The 10,168-nt window shown below is 45.5% G+C and overlaps 1 protein-coding gene across 1 annotated transcript; it reads right to left on the reverse strand.

Moving 5' to 3' along the window:
• Positions 1 to 2,147: 2,147 nt before the first annotated feature.
• On the reverse strand, positions 2,148 to 6,276 carry KLK6 (kallikrein related peptidase 6). Its single transcript, XM_027860979.1, has 6 exons — positions 6,014 to 6,276; positions 5,312 to 5,359; positions 4,788 to 4,950; positions 4,284 to 4,543; positions 3,614 to 3,750; positions 2,148 to 2,458 (listed from the first exon to the last, which is right to left on the reverse strand). Exons 1-6 carry the CDS (start codon positions 6,051 to 6,053, stop codon positions 2,279 to 2,281), a joined length of 828 nt encoding a protein of 275 aa, XP_027716780.1. The 5' UTR covers positions 6,054 to 6,276; the 3' UTR covers positions 2,148 to 2,278.
• Positions 6,277 to 10,168: the final 3,892 nt, after the last annotated feature.

A 10,168-nucleotide genomic window follows, 5' to 3' on the forward strand; every position in this document is an offset into this window, starting at 1 on the left:
CAGCCCTTTCCGGGGTCTCGGCTCCTCTCTCTACCTGGGGTCTCTCTGTCTCGCATAACAGTGTTTCTGGGAGTTCAAGAAAAAAAGTCTCTCCTTCATGTTTCTCTATTTCTCCCTGCCCCTCTATGTTTCGAGTGGCTCTGTTTCTGAGTCTGCGCCCCTGCATCTCCACAGCCCTGAGTTTCTGCATCTCTGACTCCGTGCGTTATGTGTCTGGGTCACCGTGACTCTGGGTCTAGGGCTTTCTGTCTCCCTGTATTTGTGATTGTGTCTCTCTGTTTGTCTCTATGATTTTGTCTCCCTCTCCCAGCCCGATGGCTACGAGCTAACTGCATCGCTGCAGACTCCTTCACGCTGCCTCTGCCCCGATTCTATGGAAGCCGAGAGTGGGGGGAGGGGAGGGTGCGAACTGGGTGTGTTTGAGGGAGGGGGTAGGTACAAGGACCCTGGAGAGGGGAGGGAGGCAAAGGAGCTGTAGCAGGAGCAGAGAGAGAGGAGCCCTTCAAGCATGGGAACTTGGCTGGTACCCAACTGAAAGGGAGGGAGCAGAGAGTAGGAGGGGAGGGACCCCACCCTGATGGGGAAAGAGGCTCAGTCTGGAGGCTGGGGGCAAGGAAGGAAAGGGAAGAGAAGGGAGGGTCACAGGAAGGGATTGGGATCTTTAGGAAGCCCCACTCGCCCCATGCCACGTCCCCAACCCTGGGGCTCTATGATCCTGTGATGCTCGTCTCCTTGGAGACTACCTTGGTGTCTGCCTCTCCCTCTCTTCTCTCCTCCTCCTCCTCCTCCTCCTCCTTTTCTTATTTCTGTCTTTCTCTGTTTCTCTCTCTCTCCCTCCCTGCTCCTCCTTTCCCCTTTTTTTATTCTTATCTCTCTACTTACCTCCCTAAGTTCCTCTTTCTTTGTCTCTGTTTCTGTTCTGTCTCTTTCTCTCTGTGTGTCTGTCCCTCTGTCTCTGTTCCTCTCTGTCACTGTCTCTGTCTGTGTTTGTGTGTCTATCTGTCTCTGTCTCTGTCTGTGTTTGTGTGTGTCTATCTGTCTCTGTCTCTCTGTTTGTGTTTGTGTGTGTCTATCTGTCTCTGTCTCTCTGTCTGTCTCTGTCTATGTCTCTCTCTGTCTGTCTCTCTGTCTCTCGCTCTCTCTGTCCATACTTATTTCCTTCTCCATACTTCTGTTTTCTCAGCCCTTTCTCTTTCTTCCTGAGTGTGCTTGTCTTGATTTATTTCCACTTCTGTCAGTATTTCCCCCCTCTGGATCTCTCATGCTGTCTCTTCCCTTTGTTAAGGTCTCTCCCTCTCCCTGTCCCTTTACCTCTCCCCCACCCCCTCCTTCCCTCTTTGTCTTTATCTCTCTGTGTCTCTTGTTCATTGTCAGTAGGTAGGTCTAGCTTTGTCTCTCTACTTCTTCCCAGCCTGACTCCTTCTTGTCCATGCATTCTTTCACACTTCATTGTAGCTCTGACTCATCTTGAGCCTTCTCCACCTCCTCTCCAGGCTGAAATTAAAACACACAATTACCTTTCTCTTCCCCCTCCCTCAGATCCTTCCAGTTCTTCCCTGACCCTAGGGAGACAAAAGCACCAAGGCACAGGCCAAACCCAGCCCCCTGGCTCTCAATCTTCTTTCCACATAACTTTGCCCTAGGATTCAGAGCAGCAGAGGTCCCCGTGGACTGAGGTAATCAGGGAAGATTCCAGAAGGAAGTGAGACTTGATCAGGGGCTTGGAGGACAGACAAGTAAGAATTAAGACAGGAAGGTCACAGAATTGGCAAGGAGAGAGGGAGGATGATTTGGGGAAGGATAGAAGAATATGGGATTCAGAACTGGAATCTTAGAGATTGTACAAGACTTCACAGATAGAGATCACAAGGTCTATGACTTAGACTGTGCAAAAATACATCTTTATTTTCACAAAACCTTTAACTGAAATTTAGCTTTTCATTTTCCTTTTCCAAGTGCAAATGTAGGTAACAACCCATTACTCTGAGAAGGGTCTATTGCTTCACCAGATTGCTAAAGGTGTCCATCACACACACACACACACACACACACACACTTTAAGAACTTCTTTTCTAACACAAGCTCCTAATTTTAGAAAGGGAGGAATTGACCCCGAGAAGGATATTGATTTTGATTAAGGGATCAGATTGGTTTGTACAGAAAAGACATCCAATTCAGTTTATTGAATGTGTCAGTTTGTAGTGCACAGCTTCTGGTAGGAGAAGAAAAAAGACTAGGGTGAGTTTGGCACATGAGGACACGGAACCAGCCAGTAGGGTCAGAGGTCAGAAGCTGCAGGCGGAGGACAGTTGGCTTGAATTGTTCTTTGGATCCAGTCAGAGTATCGGCACACGTCAGTGTAGACTCCCGGTTTCTGGGCTGAGCCACAGGGAACCTCCCCCCAGGACACTAGACCACGAAGACGTCCCTGACACACTAGGGGTCCCCCGGAATCACCCTGTAGGGAGAAGGAGAGAAAGTGAAAGATCCAGACACAGATAGATACAGAGAGGAATGGAAACAGGCAGAAACAGAATTTACAAAGACAGACAGAGGAAGAAGAGCAGGAGAGACACACAGAGAGGGATTGATAGAATCGCAGACAGGCGGAAACACACTTGTGGGTCAGACTGGGCGATTGTTAGATTCAGAGACACCTCTCCTGCTCTTATCCTCACCCCAGCCTCCAAGAAAGCTCCTGGCTTGTCTGCCTCCTCTTTCTTTGTTTCAAATCCCACTTTTTTGTACGAGTCCCTCCCTAATCATCCTTCCTCTCCTTGTTTCTGCTAAACACTGCCCTCCAAAATTGCCTTCCGTTTACAACATATTATATTACATTACATTGTGTTGTATTATATTGTATTTATATTGTATTATGTCATATTATATCATGTTATGTTATATTATATTATGTTATGTTAGTTATGTTTTGTTATAGTATAATATATTATAGTATATTGTATTGTAACGTGTTGTATCTATTACATTATAGTATTACTAGGTGGTACGGTGGTTATAGTGCTGCACCTAGAGTCAGAAAGATTTATCTTCCCGAGTTTAAATCAGGCTTGAGACATTAGCTGTGTGTATCTGGGCAAGTCACTTAACCCTGTTTGCCTCAATTTCCTCAACTGTAAAATGAGTTGGAGAAGGAAATAGTAAACCAATCCAGTATTTTTGTCAAGAAAACCCCAAATGGGGTCATGAAGACAGACACAACTAAAAAACAACCAAACAATATATTGTATTGTATTGTATTTATTATATTATGTCATATATCTTATAGGTACATAGTCATCTGCCTGTTATCTCTCCCACTAGAATGTGAATTCCTTAAGGGCTGGGGTCTTCTGTTTGACTTTCCTTGTATCCCTAGCACTTAGCCTAGTGTCTAATGCAGAGTAAATGATTACTAAATGCTTGTTAACTGGCTGATTATCATATCACTGTTGTATTCTTAGGCTGTCGGTATCGCTTACGTTTTCCAGGTGCCCTTTAGCTCTCTATCTCACTGGGTTTCTGCTCTTCATTTTTCTGCATGCCTCCAGTTTTCTATCTCTGAGTATCTCTTTGACTGTCTGTTTGACTCTGAGCCTCACCCTCCCCAACTTGCCTGGCAAGAGTCTGTTCCACTCTTCTTGTCTCCTGCACACACCATGTTGGCAGTAATCTGGTCGGGATAGGCCTGCTGGCAGGTCTTGTGAGGCACAAGGTGGATGGAGGCACACTGGAGTACGTCTGGGTAATGACCTGGGGAGAGACAAGTAGGCGAGGGACTGGGGTCACGTGGTAGAGGTCTAGAAGCTGCTAAAACAGTTACTTCATTCAACCATATTCTATAAAAAGTTTGCTTCTCCCACTATTGATCTTTCCTATTAGAGGTCCTATCCAATGATCTTACAATTCTTCCCTCCCAATTTTATCCCCTCCTTTCTAGTTCCTTCTGATCACTGATCCCTTCTAACCCTGGTCCTCCCCACTGTTGGCCCCTCCCATCACTGGCCTTTCCTACTATTAGCCTCTCTCCCCATTGGTCTTTATCATCATGGTTCCCTCCCTCTATTGTTTTCTCCCACCAGTCATGCTGCTTGTTCATTCCAGTTGATTCTCATTCTCCATCCTTCTTACCCAAGACTGATGGCACTCTTAGTCCATCCCCAAGTGTTTCTGCTATCAGTGATGTCTCCCACTATTTATGACCATTTATCAATGATTCTTCCAGTTGACATTGGCCCTTCCCACCATTTGGCCCTCCATTTGGCTGTTTCTGTCCTCACACTCACCCTGCACATCTGTCTTGCCCCAGCCAGAGATGACGCAGGATGAGGTGGAATTGTCTGTGCAGTCTGATTTGGAAGGAAGAGCCAGAGGCTGGATGTGGGGCGACAGAGTCATGGCCCGAGGTAGCTTCAGCAGCATGATGTCATTATCATGTGGAACTCTGTTATAGGCTGGATGTGGGATAGCCTGGACAACTGTGCTCAGCTGCTGACTTTGTTCCCACTGCTGAATGTTGTGTTTGCCCAAGAGGACCTGTAGTCTCCTGAAGGAGAAATCCAGGTCTTTCCTTGGGCCCTCTGACCTTGGCTGAGGCCCCATTCCTTCCCTGGGTTATCACAACCATCCCTTGATTCCATGACACACAAAGTAGTTTTCTAGAAGAGAATGGGTCTGAAGGTGAATGTCCCAGTCTTCCACACTTCCTTTTATCCCAAATTCATGGTGATAGGGAAGTACCTCCTGGGGCCTAACCACAATGTCTCCCATCACTGGGTCAAATGACTTACGGTTTTTGACAGTGAGCAGCACTAAGAACCCATTGAGGGTGTATGAGAACTCCACCACACAGCAAGTGGTCTGAATAGAAGAGAGCAACCTGGTAGGGGTGTTCTCCCACTCTACAGTTGTAGCCATGGGATCCCACAACCTTGTCCCTGTCCTCAGCCCAGCCTGTGGGAGAAGAAATAACACCATAAGGTAACCCCCAAATGCAACCTCATCCTTTTTCTGACATCCACCCAAATGCATCTTCATTCTGGTTCCATAACCTGTTCCCACTCTAAACCCCATACCCTTCTTCATTTATATCCCCACTCACATTCCCACTTCCAATTCCACAACCATTCACATCTCTACTCTAAATCTCATCCCACCCTTATCTCCAATCCCACTTCTATCCCCAAACCCATCTTTACGTTCATCCCTCATCTTTTTCCTCATTTCTATGGCCAATCCCACATGTACCCCATCCCCATCCCCAATCCCATCCCTACCACAAGTCCCATCTCCATCCCTATCCTTATCTCCAAACCTGTGGTCACCAGTATCAAGGCCAGCATCAACAGTTCCATGACCATTCCTGGGGAAAGGGGAAGGAGCTTGATTGGTTCCTAAAACAGGCCCCACCCCTTTTTAACCCCAACTCTTCACCCGGAGTTGGGACACTTACTCATCCCTAATGACCTTTGTCATACTTTATCTCTGATAAATTACCATCTCTTGACTTTGATCTCAGCTCTCTTCCTCAATTTTCACTTGACTCATCAATTCACTTCTCCAATCTTAAAATGCCTTAAGAGCCAAGACTCCTGGTTTTTTTGTACAGTCTTAGAAACATAGGACCTTACAGTGAGAAGGTACTCCAGAAAGCATTTGCTCCAATCTTCACCTGACAGAGAATCCCCTCCCCATCCCCCCCAAATGGTCATCCAACCTTCTCTTGAATGACATTGAATCATCCATATGACCCCAGATAAAGCCCTTCCTTGCTCTGGACCTCAGCTTGCTTCTCTATAAAATTATCAAGGGGGAGAGAGGAAGAGAACTAAATCACTTGAGCATTCTGGGCCTCGGTTTCTTTTTCTGTAAAATGAAGGGATTTTTTTTTTTCTAGAGAATCCCTCAGGTCTCTGTAGCTTATTAACCAGAGTTTCTCCATTCTTTTCCCCATGGCCTTCTCTCTCCCCTTGGCTTTTCAGGGCTCAAAAGATGGGAGAGAAGGTTCTGATCTTACCTGCTGAGTGAAATCCAGCTGGAATCCTAGAGAGAGACATGCAGAGAAAGGAGAAAGAGAGAGGCAGAGACAGTGAGACACAGATGCAGCAGCAGAGGCAGAAAGAGGGAGAAGGGAAGAAATCACAGGGAAAGACAAGAGACAAACATACGAAGAGAATCCCGGAGACAAAGAGACAAAGACTGAGTTCCCTCCAGGGAGGAATGGGTGAATCTGGGCACTGTCCGTCTCTCTCAGAAGTCCATCCTCACATCTGCTGTTCCAGCTCCCCGCCTTTTAACCCCTGCCTGCCCAGGGCCCCAGGCCCTGTTCACTCTCCACCCCGTTCCTGCCCCCGCCCACACCTCCCCCAAACATTCTTCCGAACACCAGAAGCCCTGCCCTCCGTTACCCTTTGACCTCAGATGCCTAGGTTCTGCTGGGGTGAAGTTTGATTATCCGAGCACCTAAAAGCCTTGAAGACTCAGGGGAAGGCCCACAGGGTCTGATAAAGAATAGCAGCTGGGTGGTGGATGGGGGCAGGGAAGATGGTAGATGTCCATATCTTCACAGTAGCAGGACCTAGATGCCTGAGCTCAGAGTTTCCTGGAGGTACAGATGAAAGGGAGATAAGCAATCATAGAATACAATCCCCACGTTTTACAGACAAAGAAACTGAGACTCAGAGACAGTAAGGGCTAGAGGAGAGCTTAAAGTGTGAGTGTGTGTGTGTGAGTGTGAAAGTGTGTGTGTGTGTGAAAGTGCATATGTGTGTGAGTGTGTGTGTATGTGTGGTGCAGTAAGGCAGAATTCAGGGTCCTTGATGGTACAGGGTATCTGGACGCTCTGGGTGCCTGGGTCCCTGAGGGGGTGGAACCAGGGATCCTAACACCTGGGTTCAATGGGTTTGTGCTGACTCAACCCTCCTGCTGGTAAGTCCCTCCATGGACACCCACAAAGTCAGTAACTGTGTTAGTGTGTGTCACAGGGAGGGGCCCCCTCCCCCAGCCTGGGGACAGGGTGGGGGGCCAGGGGAGCAGGAAAGGGAAGGATGGGGAAAAGAGGCAGCCAGGCCAAGAACAATAGCCCTGTGTTCAAACCGGACTGATCAGACAGTTCCCTACCAGCCTGTGGCTCTAACCCTGGGCCTCATTCCCACCTGCAGCAGAGTCCTTCCCTTCGCAGCTGTGTCTCTGTCCAGCACTCTCCAGCTGCCCCCTGAGTTTGTTCTGCGTGTTACCGACATTACACGTGTATTATCTTTCTGCTTCCCTACAGGATTCTCTGTCTCTTTCTCTGTCTCTGTCTCTCTGTCTCTCTCTCTCTTTCTCTCTCTCTCTTCCTTTCTCTTTCTCCATCTCTCTATCTCTGTCTGTATGTCTGTCTTGTCTCCCTCCCTCCTTTTTCTTCCTTCCTTCTTTCCCTCTATTTTTGGGAAAAGGGCAGAGAAGGGGAAGGATTTCATATATATGCATGTACATGTGTGTACATGTGTACTTCATTCCATATTTAGGTTTATCGTTCTGCTTCTCTCTAGGTGTCTCTCACTGTGTGTCTTTTTCTTCACCATTCTTAAGCCTCCCCCTTCCCACCCAGGGATTTCTATGCCTCTTTCCAGGGATGTCTCTCTGTTTCTGTCTGTCTCTGTCTGTATTTGTATCTGTCTATCTGTCTGTCTGTCTGTCTGTCTGTCTCTCTGTCTCTCTCTCTCTCTCTCTCCCCATCTTTCTCTCTCCCCATCTCTCTCTCTTCCCCTATAGCTAAGCCATGCCCTTCTGGACACTTTGGGGCTCCAGTCAAACTGAATCATTTGTATGTAGGAAGATCCAATGATCAGAGCCTCAAATTTCTCATCTGAAAATGGGAACAATAATACTAGCAACACCTGTCTCATCAAAATGTTGTAAAGAAAGAACTTTTACCTAGAGCAGCACCTTTGAAATGCTACAGGATGTGAGCTTTTATTATTCTTGCTATCCCTAAAGACAGTAAAGAGGTCAAGACTGCTAGAATGGTCTCTCTTGCCCTTCATGCAGCTAGGTGGTGCATGGATTCATCTTCCTGAATTCAAATCCAGCCTCAGACACATAGTAGCTGTGTGACCCTGGGAAAGTCACTTAACTCTGTTTGCCTCAGTTTCTTCATCTGTAAAATGAGCTGGAGAAAGAAATTGCAAACCAGTCCAGTATCTTGGCCAAGAAAATTCCAAATGGGGTTACAGGGAGTCAGAAACAACTAAACAACAACAAGGGAAACATGGGTGGAAATAAAAGAAGTTGGGGGGATCTTGGGGGAATATGGAGATATGTGAGAAATATAAAAGGAATTCCAGGCAATGCACACAAAATCCTACTCTGGTGCCTTATTTTGGCATGGAAGTGACCCTCATGTCCCAAGAGCTTTGCAAATCCCTGCTTTCCAAAGGCCAGCCTATTTAAGCAGAGAGAAACTCATGAACAAGTGTCTGTCCATCTGAAGAAGAATTCTTGAAGCAAAGAGACGAAGAAAATGTCCCTAAGTTTTGTGTAGCCTTCTTCCCAAGCAACAGTGTCAGGATGGCAGAAGAGGGTCAGGGAGTACTAAGGGTCACCCAGTTGTTAGAGTCTCTATAAACATTCAGTTGACTGTTGTTACTTTTCTAAATGTGAGATTTCTGTCCAGTAATGAATGGCATAGAAAAAGTCAAATGATGCCAATCTTGCCATCCTTGCTATAAAGGAAACCAAAAGAAACAAGGAAGGTGTACCTAAAGGAAGTGTGATTCACAAGGAAGAGAAAAAAATGAATTGAATTGGCTTTATTATATATCCAGGAACAACAAGAAATATTACTTCTTGAGCTATTTGATCATCATGTATTGCAATATTCATGATAAGTATCAGCAACACACACACACAAACACACACACACACACACACACACACACACACCATGAAAACAGCTACGGAAGCAGCCAAGTGGTACAGTGGAGAGATAGAGCACTAGGCCAGGAGGCAGGAAGACCTGAGATCAAATCCAGCTTCAGATATTCAGTAACTATGTGACCTTGAGCAAGTCATTTAATTTCTGCTTGCCTCAGTTTTTTTTTTCTCTAAAATGGGCGTAATAATAACACCTCCCTCCCAGGGATATTGTGAGGGGCAAATGAGATGATAACTATAAAGCCTTAGACACATAGTAAGCACTATTCAAATGTTAGCTATTACATATATATGTACGTAGTATGTAGTATGTATATGTGTGTATTATGTATGTAAACTGACCAATTTCCCAAATGCAATCTGGAACTCTTCCTTCTCTTCAATTCTGCCTTGAACAAGGACTGCAGACAGGGTGAACAGGACTTAGAACCGAAGAGGAGGAAGAGAGTTTGGGATTATATTTGTGAAGAAAGTGGGCAACACTTTCAATGGCCTGAACCCTCTTTCTCTCCCTCTCTCTCTCTCTCTCTGTCTCTGTCTCTGTCTCTCTCTCTGTTTCTGTCTCCCTCTATCTTTCTCTGTCTTTCTCTCTGTGTCACTCTCTCTGTCTCTATCTCTGCCTCTGTCTGTCTGTCTCTCTCTCTCTCTGTGTCTCTCTCCCCCTCTCTCCCTCTCTTTCTCTCTCTCTCCCTCCCCCTGTCTCTCTGTCTCTGTCTCTGTCTGTCTGTCTGTCTGTCTCTCTCTCTCTCACACACACGTTGAAATTATGGGTCATTGAGTGTAACAGATGGCCAACAGGGAATTTTGCATGATACACAGTTTAAATGATGTATGGCTAGGAAAAAAAAGTGGGTCATTCTCATAATGTGAGCCAATAGATGGGCAACTAGTAGATTACAATAGTGTTTGCTTAATGTCCAAATTGACTGTAAAGGACATATAAAGAAAGACGCTATCTGTATCCAGAGAAAGAACTGATGAATAGATATGTATATATAATATGCATATAATACATATCATATAATGTACATATAATTTATAGTATACAATAAATATGTATAGAATAATTTTATATGAATAATTTACATACACATACACATATCTATCTATCTATCTATATATATACCTATTTGTGTCTAATGGTAGCCATCCCTAGGGCAGGGGGGAGGGGAAAAGGAAAAAAGATAAGAAAAATAGAAATTTACATGATAATTGTATTATGTATTTAAAAGGAATAGTAAGTTGTACATAATAG

This window comes from Vombatus ursinus, unplaced genomic scaffold (genome assembly GCF_900497805.2).
Source record: "Vombatus ursinus unplaced genomic scaffold, bare-nosed wombat genome assembly UNPS02014344.1, whole genome shotgun sequence".
Lineage (NCBI taxonomy): Eukaryota > Metazoa > Chordata > Mammalia > Diprotodontia > Vombatidae > Vombatus > Vombatus ursinus.

What these genes read in the sequence shown, in the direction of transcription:
- KLK6 (XM_027860979.1), bottom strand. Translation starts at nt 6,053, where the DNA reads ATGTCTCTCTCTAGGATTCCAGCTGGATTTCACTCAGCAG. An exon ending in CTTGATACTGGTGACCACAG is followed by an intron (nt 4,951 to 5,311) that starts GTTTGGAGATAA and finishes CTTCTCCCACAG; the next exon opens with GCTGGGCTGAGGACAGGGAC. An exon ending in GTGGAACAGACTCTTGCCAG is followed by an intron (nt 2,459 to 3,613) that starts GCAAGTTGGGGA and finishes TTCTCCCTACAG; the next exon opens with GGTGATTCCGGGGGACCCCT.